The following is a 19,105-nucleotide window of genomic DNA, read 5'->3' on the forward strand; positions in this document are numbered from 1 at the left end:
ATCTACTGGAATCACATAGTTTCCTGACCATCCTGAGAGTGAACGACTATTTTACTAAAATGGTTCACTTGATTCCCTGCATGGATTTACCCTTTGCAGGAGCAATTGCTGGGCTCTGGATAAACAACGTAGTCTGTCTTCAGAGGCTCCTGAATCAAATTAGTCACGTTTCCTCTGTCTAGGGCCACACTTTCTTGCCCACTTCTGGCACAAGGCCATGCATGTATTAGAAGTCTAAATGCAACTGTCCTCTGCCTACTGTCTTCAGTCAAATAGCAAAATGGAAAGAATCAACTGGATCTTGACCAGTACTGGCAATGCTACATCAACCATCATCGTGTTGACTAGCCTTTACTGTTACAATATGTTGAGTTCTCCTGTAATAATGCATACCATGTGTTCACAGGCCATAGCTCCTTTATTAATTATTGGTACCATCCCTTATTTCACCCAGAACTACCCACATCCTCCTGCAATCCATCAGCCTCAGATCCAGTACAAAGCATCCATCACATCCAAGAGACGGTACAGAGACATCCTGGAAAAGTTAAGGAAGACTACATGCAGACAGACAATAGATCGCCACCTACTCTGTAAGACAAAAGGCATGGCTTTTTACAGAACTCCTCCACATGGACAAACCCTCTTAGAAACTGGACTACCAGTACTTTGGTCTGTACTCTATCTGGTAACAAATCAACTAGATCACCTACAAGATTCCTTGATCCCTTGGAGTTCACTCTACACAAGGTCAGGAGGAATACACTGTTCATGATGTACTCAAATTTTAAGATCAATAGGGGTACCTACTGAATGGGAAGATTACAGCCCAGAGGAATGCACTTGGGAGCAAAAAGGAATTGTTCACACTTCTGCCTTAGTTTGGGCCTTCCACAGGAACTACATTAAGAAACCTGAATCCACGTAGCCAAGAAGGAACCCCTAAAGATGGGGCTAGTGTCATGACCCACAGATCTCAAACCCAATTCTGCAGGTTCCATGGGAGCAACAACACACCAACTCTCAAACTGGCAGCCTGGTAACAATGGCAGACCTGGAGCCCATGAAGCCAGCCGCCAGTAGCTCTTATCCTGAGGTCTAATTGGTCCTCTGGGTCTTCTCAAACCAGAAGCAGCAGCACGAAACTGTCTGAGCAACTGGGCTCCATCATCCCCTGGACTTGGTACTTTTTGCAGCCTGATTTTCTGCATCCTGACCCAACTTAACTCTTGGCATCTGCCATGTGGTTCCTCATCTGTATTTTGTTTCTTGCCTCTCACTGCTGGTATCCTAACCTGGCCTGACTCTGGTTCCTGATTCCTTGTTCTGACCTTCAATTTGTCTTCAGCTTCTGATCTTCAAGTATTCTGACCCAGCTGACTCTAACTCCTATCTTGTGGCTGCAAATTCTGGCTCCAACTATTAGGTCTGTCTGCCCGTGGTCTGGCCATGACAAACAGTTTCTTCTGTTTTATACCAAGTGGTTAGTCTGTGTCTTCCTGAAAAAAAGACAGGGGCTAAACATTGGTAAACAGAGAAACAGTGGGTTGTAACTGGATTTAAGTGCATTAATAATGATAACTGGACTGCCTTAGGGGCAACTCCTTAAATAGCTTCTTCTAAGTAATTAACATATCTTTTTCAACTTGCATAGGATTTAGTTATTTGCTTACATTGTCCAGCTACGAACTGTTTACATTATTATTAAGTAGACACATTTCATTTGCACTGGAATTACCTTGCCCATATATAAACAGTTTTAAGTCTCTCATAAGATACTAAAACTGAACTCTCAATAATGTTTAGCAATAATAAAATCTTAATTTATCAAGGGAAAGTTAACATCCCAGAAGTGGTTCACTCTCAAGGGTGTCATCTCTATTTAATTCTCTTCATAGACAGACAACCACAAGAGACTGTAATAATAGTAAACAGTTTCATTTGTGTTCAATCATGTGATGTGTTGTTTAATGTTTTCTTTCCTTTCTTTAATGTTAAAATAGCTGTAGTTAATAACTGTGATTATATTGTGTATTCTTCTCTTGATCATTGTGTCCTCTAAAGTACACTAAGAGACCTCATGACTAAACAGTGGGAGGCGTGCCCTTGAGCCAGCAGAAAGAGAAGTTGTCATTTTGGCCTATCATTTCTTGGTTCTCACACTGGGGGTCATGACACCTCAGGGGCTGGGGCACACGGAGGTCACAAACTGTCACCCTCTACCCCCAAACTCCACTTCATATCCAACACCTGTAATAGTGTTAAATATAAAATAGTGGTTTTAATTTATAAAGGGATGGGGGCTGCACTCAGAAGCTTGCTGTGTGAAAGGGGTCATCGCTACAAAAGTTTGAGACCCAATGCTGGCTTTCAATTTTTTTTTCTTGTGAATCCCTAAAAATTTCAAAAGGACATACAGACCAGTGTTCCCTCTAATTTCTTCCATTGGGGTGGAATAAATTTTATGAGCACCAAGGTGTGCGCACTTGTGCGCCAGCAATAGAAACACATGTTGCCCACTCTGGGTGCTCTCCTAATCAGCTGGGAGGCACCTGAAACTCTCTTGGGCAGTCACCCAAGCACTGAACTTACAGGGAACACTGGTATGAAATCTGTTGGAAATCTTCATAGTCTGCAGATCCCCAGGGGTTCAAGGATCACAACAGCTTCATGAATAGCTTGCTCTGTTCTAGATGAGCGGATGCTTTCCGTGACTGTACAGTAAAATGCTTTATTAAAATAATTATTTCAGGAAAAGCCACAAACCAGATGGTGGAAGATGCAAGTAGTTAAACAATAAAAACCAGCCCACCCAAAGATCTCAAAAATCATCATAATATGAAGAGCAGCCCAGCAAAGCTCCCACATTTTCAAAGTATACGACGGGGATTTAGCCAGATGATTTCCATTAAACTCCCTGGTAGCTCTGCATAGAGATTCATGTAATCCATATTTAAAATCCAAGAATAACAGATCACAAGCTAGTTACCAAGCACTCCCTTCAGACATCATGGACAAAGAAAGATACCTGAAGAAATGGAACACTGTGTTTTTAATAGTAACAGAGAGGAAGTCGTGCTAGTCTATACACTATCAAAACAAAAAGCAGTCAAGTAGCACTTTAAAGACTAGCAAAATGATTTATTAGGTGAGCTTTCGTGGGACAGACCCACTTCTTCAGAAGTGGGCGTGTCCCACGAAAGCTCACCTAATAAACCATTTGGCTAGTCTTTAAAGTGCTACTTGACTGCTTTTTGTTTTGATAGTGTTTTTAATAGTAATACGGTGGTACTCTGTCAGGCTACTTCCAAAAATTATTCCTAATGTTATAAAAAATCTTACTACATTAACTAAGTATATCAGTTAAAGGTGTTACTTACGGTAAAATTAAAGTGAACAACATCTAAAATTCTGGAAACTATCTAGATGCAGCTCTATGTTGCATGTTCCCTCCAATTCCAAAGGAAATAGGTAAATATACACACACGACCATCTAAACATGCACCTGTCACACACTGCAACAGCAGACCCAAAAACTGTGTTGTCATCTCTATTCCAGTTTCAGCAACACTTTAAAGAGCAACGTACAAAAAATGTGTTAACAGCCAATGCCATGTGTTTTCTGTCTGAGTCTGTGTCTGGTCTACCTTGGAAATTTTTATCATGGCTTTCTATGAAGCTAGCCTTCTTTATGTTGCTTATGTGCTGCACTGAAGTGGCACATGCCCAGAGAAGACAAAAACTTTTTTCTCTAGTCCCATATTTTAATGAGGACATATTAGAGAAGAAAAAGAAAATTTCTGAATGGAAATAACTATTACAGTAAATCCCCGATTTAGCAGACCCTGATCAGTGGACTTCAGGAACAACGGATGTCCGCCAGGCCCCCGTTGTTCCCAAAGCCCGCTGAATGCACCAGCTCTCTCCCCTACACCCCGCCCCAAGAAAATACATAAATGCTGACAACTCACCAGAGCTGCTGCTGCTGCTGCTGCTGCTGAAGTGGCTGCAGGAGCTGCCCTGTGGCTGGAGCAGCCACGGCAGCTGGAGAAGCCACCATGTCTGGGGCTCCCGCCACAGCTGCAAGAGTCGACTGTGGCTGGAGCTGCCGGGACTGCAGGACCCATGCCGCAGCTAAAGGAGCCATCACAGCTGCGGCTCCCGCCGCGGCTGCAAGAGCCACCACATGCTCCTTCCGCTGGGGTGGGGCGTGTACATGGGCAGAAGTCACTTGCATATGTGCCCCATGCCTGGTGGGAGGAGTGTGTGGTGGCTCCCACTGTGGCAGTTCTATCTGCGGTGGAGGCTCCAGCCAGGGTAGTGGCTCTTCCAGCCATGATGGCAGCCCAGGACTTGACAAGGCTGAAGCTGCAGTGGCGACTCCAGCTCGGCAGCTCCAGCAACTTTAGTGAGTCTCCCATTTTACAGTATTTGGTGGGTGGAGGGAAGTTGGGAAAGCCTGGCAGGGGTGGGGTGCACTATGTAAATACAAGCAAACCCTCAAATTTAACAAACTTTTGGCATGAACGGACGCCCCTCCCCTCTATTAGTCTGTTAAATCAAACGTTCATTGTAGGTATAGGACTTTGTTTATTGTCTGTGTCCTGTTATTCCTATTTAGGATGTAAGTCTTGTGAGACAAGAGGCTATGTCTATACCAGACCAAGAAAGTTGACTGCAGATTCACAATTTTAACTGCACCAATTGCACAGCTAAAATCAACATACCTGCGTTCGGCTAACTTCTCTGTCGATACAGGGGAAGGTCTACAGGAGAGTTTCATCCTTCGACCTCCCTTATTCCTCACATCTTGTGAGGAGTACAGGGCTCAACTGATGTGCAAAATCAAACCCCGGAAGATCGACCCTGAGTGGATCGATCTTCCAGGGTGTAGAGAAGTCCTTACATTTGATCTTTGTGGAGCAACTCACTTGCTGTAGGAGCTATTTCTGAATATGGTCAGTCTAGTCTGCTATAAATTAAAAAATCCTAGACACAGCAAGGTACTGCAAATTGATACAGGTTTGTAAATAAATATCCAGGAATAACAAACTTCTGTTTATGGAAAGTAAACATCAAAATTATTAATTCACTTTGACTCAGGTAACAAGGACAAAGCTTAAACATAAAGGAAATTTCTTCAAAATGTAATAAACAAGTTAGCTAAGTCTGAAAACACAGACAAACAAAATAAATTAGCAAGTGAACAGGATATTCTTTCATCTGTTATACACTATACATTTCTAATTCAGTCTGTTTCAACAGTACAGAACATGCCAGCTATTCTGCATTATACATTTGTTCCACCAAGGGGAGCCCATATCACACAAATGTGTGCCCCAGAAGAGTATTTCTTCATCTCAAAGTACAGTAGTTTTCTTCATTGCTGGTCAGCCCAGCTTATTTATTTCACTTTCATTTGAGTAAGACTTATAATTGATTATTTCTATTTTCACACCTTCATTATATTGTAGGAATTAGCAATTATTTGCAGGCAAACCTTAGAACACTTAATACTGCAAGTACTTATCCTGCCAGTCCAATCAACTACCTAGAAATACAAATGAGAAAAACTGCATCTGAAAAATAAACTATTTCTTGTGATCAGTGCTATTCAGATTTCTTTAACTATATATGCTTCAAGTAAATATGCAACGTAATGCCTTTTCTGTATTAAAGAAGCATCTGAATACCACTCAGAGGAGATTCAATACTTAGGGATCTAACATAGAACTTACGAGATCTGAGTTCAAGCACCTGCTCGCCTCCAGACTTCCTGTGTGATTTTGGGCAAGTCATTTACCCTCTCTGTGCCTCGGTTCCCCATCTGTTAAGTGGGGATAATAGCACTTCCCTGCCTTGTAGTTCAGTTGTGAGGATAAACCCATTCAGGTAATTTGGGCAGAGGAGAGGAGAGAAGAAACTGAACAAAACAAACAAAACAATTCAAAGGAAGTTCTTCACACAGTGCAGTCAACCTGTGGAACTCCTTGCCAGAGGAGGCTGTGAAAGCCTTAGGACTATAACAGCGTTTAAAAAAAGAGCTAGATAAATTCGTGGGGGTTAGGTCCAAAATGGCTATTAGCCAGGATGGGTAAGGAACGGTGTCCCTAGCCTCTGATTGTCAGAGGCTGGAGATGGATGGCAGGAGAGAGATCGCTTGATCATTATCTGTTCAGTTCACTCCCTCTGGGTTACCTGGCATTGGCCACTGCCGGCAGACAGGATACCAGGCTGGATGGACCTTTGGTCTGACCCAGTATGGCCATTCTTATGTAAACTGGATAACTTCCTAAGATAGATAAACTGTACAGCAATCTTTCAAACACATCAACATAGAAGATTACAACTGCTAGAACAACATTTTTTTAAACATTAACACTAATATTTGAAGCCAGCTTAAAAGTTAACAGTTTTTAAATTGTTTCAAATGATTATGCTTAAACTTGCCTATACTGTTCTCATTTTACAAAAACACTATAATTACACTGGTAGCCCCAGGCTATCACAGATCACATTACCTAATGAACTATCAACAAAGATAAAAAGCATATCTAGAGGCTGTATGTTCAGCTTGATGTAAACTGGTGTGGTCCACTAAACCCAAGTGAGTTACGCCAACTTACAGTGGCTGAAGATGTGGCCTAACGAGTTTAATATACAAGACAGTAGGCTGGATTTTCTGCCATCCTGTGTCCTTGTGATCCTTACAACTGAGGAAAACCACAGCAAAGTGGGTGTAATTTGTACACACGAGTCAGAAGGATAGCCTTTTCACAACAGTGCCAAATAGGAATTGTTCCATGTTATGAAAAAAACCTTGATGTGTATTTCTCCCCAGTATTCATTGATTCTGCATATGTTCTTCACTAGAGCAATTCACTACAATCTGTTAATCAGATTTTATACTACGTAACTTCCAATATTTTTCATGTTTGATTTTCATCTCTTAAATGCTCAGAAATCTAATTATCTTAGTGGGAAGGGAAGAGGGCTGAGACTGTGTAAACAACATTTGTTCATATGTTGCAAGTATTGTAATAAAACTCTTGTAGAAAGGTTTCACAAAGTTTAATAGTTTAAATAAACTAAGACATTAAAACTTGATAATGTTTAAGATTCTAGTTCAGTTTCAAGATTCAAATTCTATCCTTGGTATCCTGAACTCCCATTCATTTCACTGGGTGACCACACACATGAAACCAAGAGCAGAACTTGATTCCAGTATCATCAACAGGAAGAAACTAAGTTGCCTTACTTAAACAAATGAACAAACCTCAATCAAAAAGAAAACAAAATAGCCAACTTCAGGCTGATTTCTATAAGTGAATTTAGATCCTACGTTATCTCTTGTGTAGAGCTGAATAAGTAGGGAATAAGTAAGGAAGGTCAGTGTTAAATGGAGAGGTATTGTGTTCTATACTTTAAGCATGCAGGGACTAGAACTGTAATACTGTTCAGTAGCTTAGAGTTTAGAGAATTTAACTTCAAACCACAACATTCTTGAAATGACACGAACATTGGAGGCACTGAACATAATGAACAATGCAAGCCAATTTTCAAAAGGGATTTGGATTGTTTAGGAGATCAGGCTGGATGGCAAATACTGTTTGAAAAATACACAATGAAGTGGTCTGGGAAAAGGAAATAATCTAGAGTTTATGTGCGAAACAGCAATCATCCATGAACACTGTTGGTTGTAAAGGTTACTGTATGACAGGAAGTGTGCAACACAAGGCAAAAAACGATAACCGACTTCAAGAATCTGAGTTATAAAGAAGAGTTAAGAAAGTTAGCAAATATCTTTTCCAATGAGAAAAATCTTTATTGACATTTGTTTTTTTTCCTAGAATTCCTTTTATCTTCAGAACCAGTAAGGCTATTTTTCTTCAACAACACACCAACAGACCATTTTTCACATGCAAAAAGAGATCTGTTAGTAGATAATTTAAGAGTTGCGGATCTGTTGAGATAGCCAGCTTTTTTCCATTTCCCATACTCTGCTATATGGCTTGTAATGGTGGAATAGATTTTCTGAAAATGGAAAGGACAAGGAAACCTTGTCGGACAGTATCTCACTAAGCCTTCTTTCACATTATCTTCCTAAGCCATACTGAATCAGCTCTTCCAAGTCTTGGGACACGTCTATACTGTCCCCCCCTTTGAAAGGGTCATGCAAATGTGGCTGATCAAAAATACAAATGATGTGCTGATTTGTATATTCAGTGCCTCATTTGCATAATGATGAACACTCACCTTTCCAGAAGTGCTGTTTTCAAAATGCAAAATAGCCCTGCTTCCAAAAGCTCCCTTCTTCCTGAAAAAAATTAGGAAGAAGGGTGCTTTCAAATGGTGAGTGTGTCATTGTGCAAATAAGGCATTGAATATGCAAATCAATACCAAACAAGAATTTGCTGGACCACAGAAGGTCAGTATTGTTTAGCTCCATTACCAAAGCTTCCACTGCTCTTACAATACATTTAGGAATAAATTACAGCTAAATACCAGCACCGAACACAGAGAGCCAGGACTAGTGGCTGTAACTTGGCCATAATAAGCAGTTGTTTGGCTAACTAAAATCATGCCAGATTACATATGTTGCCAAATGTGAATGTGCTGGATTAGAGAAGTTCAACCTGTACTAGCATGCTGCTGAAGACCCCAACACTTTAGTTTAAAAAGGGATCAAATAATTTTTTAGTTTTCCATCTCTAGTTAAGCCAGAAGTGCAGGATTTCAAATGACAAAGAATATTTGCTTACAAACTGCACTTTAATGCATTTTTTTCAACTATGTGCAAAAACAGCACCACTATATGCGTTCTTTAAAAATAAATAGATTTACGCTTTAGCCTAATTTCTTAAGTTTCAGTTTTATAGGCCAGACAAGTAGGAGTACCTGGCTGATGGATGATTGCGCAGAAAAAATCTCTTATAGACAGTTTCAAAGGCCTCAGCATACACAGTAAACTATTCATATATGTTCCTTGTTTAGCATTCAGAAGAACTCCTGCTACATCATGTTCAACTTGCGGGGGGGAGGGGATGATACCATTTTCATAAAAAAGAATGTTGAATTCTAAAATATGACCACATCTGAGGTAAGATTCAGTTCTGAATGACTGTCATGGCTTTGCATGTTTCAGAATGTCACAGCTTTCTGAATGCCATTTTTTAAAATAATGCCAGTGATGATTTTTCTAATTTTCCATGTTCAAGGAAGCCCATGTAATATCAGATTTAATTAAGTAGCAGAAAAACCAAAAAATACTTTAAACTTCTATTGCACAGAGCATTCAGTGCACTGAATCCATTATCAGAGATGATATACAGCACTATAACGTCTTCAGGAGTAAAGCCATATTAACATTTTCATGTCGCAACCCAAGCTATGGGAGCTGCTTCAATCAAACACACTCAGATTCAACAGCTATACACATAGCTGTCAATTTTACTGACTGCGTTGCAATGGATTCACCAATTCCCCAAACTCTGTTCCAGCATGCACCAGGTTCACACTGAAACATGGGAAGAATTCTCAAGGGGAAGCCATTATCTTCAGTGTGTCCAGACAGTGGTCAGAAATCTGGAGAGTTCTTAGGAGATCATATTTAGTGTGCGCTTCAGTTAAAAAATAAAGAATTGTTCATTTTTACTCAGTGCTTTGGTTATTATACATCACGACAAATTTATCATATATGCTCTTGAATTTCATAGCTCTCAGGTACTTGCAAATGTGGAGAGATACTGACTTCTTGGCACACTGTGCTGCTGACTGAAAAAAAAAACCTCAATAATTTTGATTATCCAAAAAATACACCATTAAGCCAGCACAAAAATCTATGCAATTCTCCTGTTCAGCTCGAGAGTCACTGGAAAAAAATTACAGCACAGCTGCTATTGTTCCTAAACAGATTTTTGGCTGGAAACAAACAAACTAAAGGAAGACCAACCTGCTTACTTGACCTACCTTTTTTAACCACTCAGTAACACGGCCTTATTCACTCAAATATTTCTAGTATTCCCTTCACCTCTATTTGAATCCCATCTTTGGAGAAGAGACTGGTGATAAGAATGCTGGTGAATGAAATATCATCTTCTTGGCCGAGTACCGATGTAACCATCAGATTCTGTTTTTCTATATTCCCTGCTCATGGAGTTTTTAGAATATGTACACAACATTCTTATACACTAACATGTACCACCTGGGTCTTTTAGCTTCTAATGCTGAAGTTTTCTTACCCATTACAACAAGTGCATGGGTGAATGTGGGGAATGTAACTAAACATATGAATTATCTGAAAATATACAAATTAAATATGTACAGATCACCTACCATTGTCACTGTCCCCTTCAGATGGGATACTGTAGCTATAGCTGTCCCATGTTTGAGCCTGTGTAAGTTTGTTGAAGGAGATAGGAGGAAGAGTGAGGGGTGGGTCTGTTGCAGGGGAATGAGAGCAAGTCCAGATACAGTAGTATATGGACCGGGAAAAATCACGGGGTAGCAGCATTTCATATATGGTATGAGGATTGCAAGGTAACAAAGAGGATGGCATTCAAATGAGATTAATATAAAATGTATAATTTTGGAAGAAAAGAATGAAGGATGGTGCACAGAATAAAAAGAATGAAAAAATAAATGTTAGTATTTGTATATCATACATTATATGCGCAGTTAATGCTGTTACTATTAACAAGATTCCTACAACATAGCAGTTTGCAGAATTATGTTTACAATGCCTATGAAGAAAAAGAGCTGATAGATTACACAGTGGGTGAAAGAAAGAAACCCTGACTCTGTGACTGATGGGTAAATTTATCATCAGTTCAACTGCAGCGGTAAAAACATACATCAAGTAGAAAAAACATTAGGGATAACCACACTATGTATTTCAGGTTCTCAGTATTAGAAGAGCATAAACACAGTTTAATGCAATTAAGATTTTCCCAGGAAAGTTTTTATTTTAAAAATACCCTCTTGGATATACTGGTAGTAGCTCATTAATTCTCTGCGTCTTCTATCATGGAGAAGACCTCACAATCCTCATGATTTATTCTTCCCTTCTTCAACTGCTATCTTCCTGTTCAAGCAATACAACTACTCCCCTCTCATTAACTTCCTCATTTCAGTCCTCTCCACCTGTTTTTTTCCTACCTTTGCTATCCTTTGTACAGCTGCCCTCCCGTCTTCTGCATTCTCTTTCCTCTTTGTGCAGGATCTTGCAGACTTTTTCAAATACATGACTAGCAATGTGATCTCTCTCCTCAGCATCATCTCCCCTGCCACAACTTCTTCCTCCCTGTTTCTCCTCCTTCAGGTATCTCTTACAAGTCTTCTGCCCTGTGCTTCAAATCCCTCCACCACCAGCTTCATCAATCTCCTTCATTTCCACCTCCTAACCTTCACTGTCCTTTTCTCTACCATCTTGATTACTAGTCCTTCCTCTCTAGCTGCTCCCGAACCCACACTGCCCCACACTCTCTGATTCTTACAAACCAGCTGCTAAAAATCATCATCTTTGCCCAGCACTCATCCTCCTCTTTAAACTTCTTGCTGGCTTCCCTGTGTTGCACCATGTACCATTTGAGCTTGAGATCTCGGGATGCTGTTACAATACAAACAAATTAACCACCACTATGTTGCCATATTGAATGCCAAACTGTAATTCTAATTAATTTTAAAATAAATGAATTTAAAGTACCTCTCAGAAATCCAGGTTCATTATGAAAAGTAATGAAAAGTAACACAGAGGTAGTTGTGTCAGTCTGTATTCTAACAAAACAAAACAGCAGTCATGTAGCTAGTCTCTAGAGTGCTACATGACTGCTGTTTTGTTAGCAATGAAAAGTTATTTTTCAATATTAAAATGGAAAAAAAAGCAAAACTGAAGTCTCCAAAAAAGGCAGCATTCTGCCCCACTCCAAATAAAGCTGCACATACGGAAAGAAAAAGAATTCACTCCTTCTGGAATCTGAAAGATTAACTAAAAAGTAACTAAAAACAATATCACACGACCACCACCCATTCTAGGTCATTAGGTTTGGCTGCTCTTAGTGTTTTTTCCCTTAGAACCTGTCTGTTACCAAACCTCAGATCACTCTGCTGCTAGCTACTCCTAAGCTCACTTATATCCTGTGGATGAGAAGCCAGCTGCATTCAGTGAGTCAGCCAAACCTACGGAACACACTTCCAGCAGGATCAACACCTGCAAAGTCAGCATGTGCCCGAGGCAATACTGCCAGCACTGTCACAGTCTCATTTGTTAAAAATTATTCTCATGAGTTTCCAAAGTACACATACCTGCCAATTCACTTCCTGGGAAGAAAGTAAACATAATGAAAAGTTGGTAGTTATTATTTGTCTAATAAAAATAATTACTAATTGATGCTCTGTTACTCTTTGCAACTGATATAAAAAATGAATTTTTAGCATATGTCCCCGCAAATGAAATTTACTTTAAAGCATTAGGGTCGTCAAAATGAAGAGATCTGATACAGGTGTGTATTTCAGATTTTTGTTTCAATTAAACAATTAACAGTTAATTCTTTATTTCCTGTGGAATTTCTGATGCAAAATGCATTCTACCTTGATTTCTTTTCCATTACTTAGCGTAGATTTTGAGGACAAAAGTATTGCTTCTCAGGCTTTCAAACTACTCTGTCCAGTAAAAGTCTTGGGGGAAAAAAAGTAAAAATGGCACAAAAGTAGAAATGAATATTTTGAATACTGCCAAGGGTATTAGATGGTATGGGCACATCCAAAACAAGTTCTGAGTAAAACAAAGGTTTTATAGTGAACAAGATGGCAAGAAGTTTATGATATTCCCAAATTTATCTACAATAGCATGACTATTGCTTTGATCTATTTGGAAATCAAGAGTAAATGCAGGAATTGTTCTGAGCTATTCCTGCGCAGAGAATGAAAATGTTTCCAAGAAACAAAATTACTGTGAAAAGGACATTCATGTTACTTATTGCTCTATCCTATTCAGTCATGTTCAAATGTTTTTACAATCACTTATGCAAATTAGAGAGGTCCGCTCTTCAAATGTGTATACATAAGAGAGACTAATTCAAAATGCATTGAGTTACTCCTTTTAGCTTCTGTACACCAAAAGGTCAGGACAACACATTCATTACCTTTGACAAATATTTTCTTTGGATACCTAATTATGCATCAGGGATGGATTTTCTTTCCTCCATGTTTTGACTGGCCTTAAAATGTGAGTATAAAGACAACTTTTACTCATGAATGCAGATCTAATATGTGCTGACAGAGAAGTCAAAGTAACTGTGGTTTATTCTCTGGAATCAGACTTTGCGTATGTACTTCAAAAAGCTGGGATCATTACCAGAAGTCTAGTACTACGTTTATTTTTAGCTTTCCTAGAGACATAAATCACTATGGAAAAAGTGAAATAATATTAAATAGAAAGCAAAACATTAATTTTAAGTAGCATCAAATGGGAAAAATAAACTATAAACTCTGAAAGGCATGCTTAAATATATTTTACTTGAAAGCCTGCCTCATTATTTCCCCCTTCGGCTACTTTCTTTGCTATCACATATCCTTGTTTCTGTTTTTGTTTTTAGAGTAAGATTTACAAATTTCAGTTAGAACCATTTAAGATGAATTTTGCACTGGTATTATGATAATTAGAATGATCTGACTCCATAAAATTTAAATTGTAGCAATAAAGTGCTAAACATTTTTCCAAAGATTTTTAAGTTCTCTCCCATGGGGCCCCATATTATTTGAATAAAAAAAACTGTTTAACTTGAAGTCTAAATTAAACTGAAAACTATAAAAGACAGTTACCTGTTTCCATTGCTGGTTTTCTTCGAGATGAGTTCCTCGTGTCCATTCAACAGAGGTGTATATGCTTGCCAAATGTATTTTTGCAGAAGATTTTCCCTTACCAGCACCCATAAAGGAGTCAGCTCAAGCACACCCTGGACAGCCATAGTATATAGGGCCACTCTGACCCCTCCACACTCAGTTCCTTCTTATAGGAAAACTATGACAGTCAGCAAGGGCACACCACAAGGCTCATCAGAGTGGCAAACCATTGCTGATGGAGCCATGCTGGTGCAACGAGAATAACCTTGGTCCAGGCCTGTTTGACTTTCACCAGGACCTTGCCAATGAGGGGATTGGAAACTCTCAGAACAGGACACTCGACCATGGAATGAGGAAGGCGTCCGCTAGGATCCCTGTGCCTAGTTGGGGGTCTAGAGCAGAAGCAGCTGCACTTCACGTTCTCCGCTGTGGTGACGCGATCCACCTGGGAGTGCCCCACTTTCAAAAGAGAATAGTGGGGAGGAGAATTGCCCGTTCAGCCAGTCAGCTAAAAGGTTTCCCTCTCTCAGGAGGTGGCGCGACTCCAGGTGAATGCCATGCTGGATGTAAAAGTTCCAGAGGGGGACAGCCTCCTGACAGAGCACACCATGTCGAGTCCCTTCCCTCCCGCCCACTGACACAGAACATTGTGACTGCGCTGTCTGCAATGTTTCAGACCCCTCTGCCTGCCAGGTGAGGGAGGAAGACTGTGCAGGCCCTGTGAACTGCCTGCAGCTCCTGGACATTGATTTGAAGGGGTGCTTCATGCATGGACCAAGGACCTTGGGTCTGGAGATCGCTGACATGGATGCTCCAAGCCCAGGTGCAATATTGCCTGAAGCCAATTTGATGGAGTGGGGAGGGGGCCACAGTGGCACTCCTGCCAGAATGTTCTCAGGGCTCATCCACCAAGTGAGAGAGCTGGGGGCTGAGGACAGAACTGTCACAAACTTGTTGAGCACGAGCCAGTTATCTAGGGAAGGGCAGATCTGAACCTGCTGTCACCTTAGATGGATAACCAACACTGACCTACGTTTGGTAAATACCCGCCAGAGCAGGGGCAAGGCCCAACAGGAGAGCCAGTATCAGATAGTGATTTGCTCCCACCACAGATGGCGAGAAGCATCTATGCCCTTTGAATATCGCAATATGGAAATACATACTTGACACTGAGGGCGGTCTATCATTCTCTTGGGTCCAGGGAGGGGATAATGGAGGCCAGAGATACCATACAAAACTTGAAACTCACTGGGCCATGAAGGTCCAGAATAGGACAGAGCCCTCCTGTGGCTTTGAGAAACAAAAAGTAGCAGGAATAAAAACTCTGGTTTCAGTAGCAATGCAGAATTTCCTCCAGTGTCCCAACCCAGAGCATCTCTTCTCACCTCTTCACAGAAGGAGTGTTTCGTGGGAATGGTCCGTGAAGAGGGATGGGGAAGGAAGGTGGCTGGAAGTGGTTGGGGGTGGACAGGGGACAAAGGGGAGCTGGAGCATACAGCCCTGTTGCTCTATGCAGGGAGAAAAAGGTGCAAACGATGGAAGAAGAGCACAGGGGAAGGATCCAGTGACCTGAGGGGTATGTTGTCCTCCACCATACCCTCAAAAGGGGCTCTTGGAGATGACCTTGAGAAGGAAGGAGCTGGGTTGGGCAGAAGAGTGGGACTTGGATTGTCTCTTCCTGAAACCCTTACTTTTCCCCAGCCCCACACTCTGATGGGATTGGGAAGGCCAAATGGGTGAAGCACGTGGGTTAAATTCTTAAGCAGGGGAACGGCAAGACCAGTCCTCTGGAGAGCATCAGCCACTGGAGAACCTGCAGTGAGGGTGTTGGTAGCTGTCCATTCATACTGGGCTCGAGAGTGGCTGCAGGATCAGTGCTGATCAGCCATAGAACAGTACTACAAAGCAGAGCAGGACCGCCACCCTCTGTGTGCCCCTCAGACACGCAGTGGGGAATCCTGAGCTAGGGAATGGCACCAGTATGGTGAAAGGCACTGCATCAGGGACCCATCCATCACACGATGCTTAGACCACAGAAAGTACTAGTTCCAAGGGTACCCTCTGTACCAGGAGGTTGCATGCCTTAGGAGATCTGCACCCAAGTCCTGGGGAGCCTTACCTGATACCTGCTGCAGCCTGAAGCCCCGATGGGACCAGGATGGGCTACAGGCTCTGCAGAGCTTGCTGTGAGAGGTGAGACCTTGTCTGTTCCACCCAAGAGTAAACAATGCTTCTGTAGAGACTGGGATGATGCCATAGCCAGTTTTCCTTTGTGGTATGATCCCACAGCTACAGATGTGGGCAGTACCATCATTGACAGGATGTCCTGGTCCACCTGAAAGGCCTCTGGCACTGAGGGCCCCTGGAGCTGTTCAATGCTGCGCTGCGAAGGAGCCAAGGAGCAAGAGGGGAAGCTGCAGTCCAAAAGAGCTCAAAGTCTCTGCTGTGCCACAACAGGACGGCCCACCGCCGTTGACATCCTGGGCTTACCTTTCTTAGGTCCTGGATTTGTCCCTGCCTTTCCTAGGCTTGTGCAGAGCTGGGCAAACAGTGCTGGGAGGGCGAGAGCACCAGTGGGGCACTGGGCACTGACGTGCTGGTGCTCGATGCTGAATCCAAGTGTTCGTGCACCAGAGGTAAAGCAGATTCCATTAAGAGAGCCTGGAGATGAACACCCCTCTGCTTTTCTGTTCCAGGCTCGAAAGACTGGCAAATGCAGCATTTACCTCTTCTGTGAGCCTCTCTTACGCACCACAGTAGAGCTCATCACCGACATGGGCCGATTGCTACTGAGACATAACCTGAAGCCTGGGGAATGGGGTATACCCCAAACAGCGTTCCCTGTAAGCTGAATGCCTAGGTGATAGCCCAGGAGACCCAAGTGCAACTCAGCTGATTAACAGAGCACCCACAGCCAGCCACAGCCAGCTGCATGTGCGTCTACTGGGTGGTGCACATCCAAACAATGCCTTGGTGCATGTAATAAAATGTATTCTACCCATGGATGGAAAAAATTAGAAGGAACACTGACCCAAAGCTAAGCTCCCCTGGGACCTACACTACCTAACTAACTGATAGCAGTAAACTAACAAGAGAAACTATTTACACGGAAGACAGAGTTCACGGGAAAATGCGAAACAGCTAATGCTGAAACAAGCAATTTCCAAGCACTGTCACTAGCGGCAAGAAGGAAGTGAGAGTGGAGGGTGCCAGAGGCATCCTCTATAGCGCAGCATGTGCACACCACTCTAGGGGGTGCCTGAGCACAGGCATCGCCGAAGAAACATCATCTGGTCCTGGCGCAAGTGGCGAGTACACACTCCTACACTGAATGGACATGAACAATCACTGGAAGAAGAATACTACCTCTATTGGTGCTCACTGCATGCCTGACTTCCAAGAGCAGGTGATTCAGAGCAAACGCTGACTGAGGGGTTGGAAGAGTTAGACTTGTACATTCTTTAAGAAGGAAAAAGAAAGCTTGAAAAGTATGATGGCACTACCACAAAAAAAAATTAGAGCTGTGTCAAACTAATCTTCTTTCATATGAAAAGACTAATACACACGAGGTTCACCAATAGTGCAACTCTCTTCACAGCTACACTGTTTTTGTCTGTATACATACTTTCAGATCTAGTTTATGGGTAAACCAAATTAAAGGACCAGACTTAATGCCTTTATGAAAAGCTCGCTTTTTGGGGGGAGATGGGAAATAGGTGAGGTAAGCAATTTCTAAGGTGCTGAATTTCATTTGTCATTTTTCATCACAACCAGTCTTGATCAATTAAGGCCACATCTTCATTATGAGCTAAATCACTGCTGCAGCAATCAATGCAGCAGGTATCAATTTAGTGCGTCTGGGAAAGACACAATAAGTCAATGGGCAAGTGCCATCCAATTGACCTCAGTATTCCACCTCTCCAAGAGGCGGAAACTATGACAATGGGAGAGCACCTTCTGTTGACACAGCATGATGTCGATGCCACCGCAAGTTGATCTAAGATACATCGACTTAAATTATGTATTTTGCCTAATTTAACAAGCATTACTAACTCCATTGTTTTACTCTGGAATAAATTAAGAGTAAACTCAAACTCATGAAAATAATAGCTTTCAGGTTGTTCATTACTATGTTATATGAAGGAGAAACAACTGAGACATATTAATTAACATATATGTGAAAGATTAGGTCCTTTTTACATACTGAGTATAGTTAAGTTGGAGGGCACTACTATGTTGACATATATCTAAAATTAATTGAGGCAGTAAGGATATATAAGAATGCTTGTAATTTTTAATTTGTTCAGCTGTTATGCCTTGGTTCTTAAAAATCCCATTTTAAAGAGTTTGTTCATTCTTAATATCCTAGCAATTGAAATTGGTTTATATGAGAGTAATTAAAATGTCAATAATTACACATTCAGCATATCACAAATTCATTCCACTACAAACTGTATCTATGTTAATACCTAATTTGATTTATATACATATCTCTCTGGAAAAACTCATGAATATATTTTCAGAACAATGCAAAATAATTATCCAAATAAACCTCATTATCCCATAACATTTATTTATTAACACTTTTAAAATGTATTCCTGTGTGTTAGCCAGGTGAACATAGGATTTAAACTGGTGTATTAGGCAAATATATGATGATTTTGTATATGAAAAAATGAGGGATGAAAACTGATCCATATAAAATGTGCTGAAAAGGTAGTACTTCTAATGTACCTTTTTCAGTGGCCTAGGGGTAGTGTCTTCTCCTCCTTTCTTACTAAATATATATAGATATAGATACATAGATATAGATATAGATATAGATATATATAGTGTAAATGAACATTCAACACCAGTACGCAAAGGATTCAGAAACTAAAATAAGACTCACTGATTCCTGTTGGATGGGTATAGGATAGAAGAAAACAAAGGTCTTGAGTTTCCTGGACAGGAAACCTTTCTGTAATTTATCCTCTCACAAGCTTACCTGATCGTGGCTTCAGGCCAAAAGGAGCTGCATTGTTTGTAGCAGGAGACTGTGTGAGAGTTTTCTCTTCACTCTGTGTAAGTTTCAAGACAGATATTAGTAAGAAACTGTACATCTCAGCATGCGTAGTTGCACAAAATATAGGGTTCTATCATGCAGTATTGCAATAATTTTCCCCCAGTTGTTAACATTACAGGCTCAACCTCCTGCAATCCTAATTCAGTGTTTAGCCCATCAGGTCTCCTGTTGACTACAAAGAAGATTCTAACTGAGTGA

The 19,105-nt window shown here is 41.1% G+C and overlaps 1 protein-coding gene across 3 annotated transcripts in view; it reads right to left on the reverse strand.

The window, feature by feature from the left end:
* LRCH1 (leucine rich repeats and calponin homology domain containing 1) overlaps positions 1–19,105 on the reverse strand; it is a 201,603-nt gene that overhangs the window by 40,969 nt on the left and 141,529 nt on the right. For all 3 annotated transcript variants that reach the window (XR_012644535.1, XM_074988003.1, XM_074988011.1), the window contains exon 15: positions 18,830–18,902. Coding sequence is in view for 2 of the 3 variants with exons in the window: in XM_074988003.1 (XP_074844104.1) it covers positions 18,830–18,902 (73 nt within the window). In the remaining variant the exon portion in view is untranslated. The remainder of the gene's footprint in view (positions 1–18,829; positions 18,903–19,105) is intronic.

The sequence above is a fragment of the Carettochelys insculpta genome, chromosome 1 (genome assembly GCF_033958435.1).
Source record: "Carettochelys insculpta isolate YL-2023 chromosome 1, ASM3395843v1, whole genome shotgun sequence".
Classification (NCBI taxonomy): Eukaryota; Metazoa; Chordata; order Testudines; family Carettochelyidae; genus Carettochelys; species Carettochelys insculpta.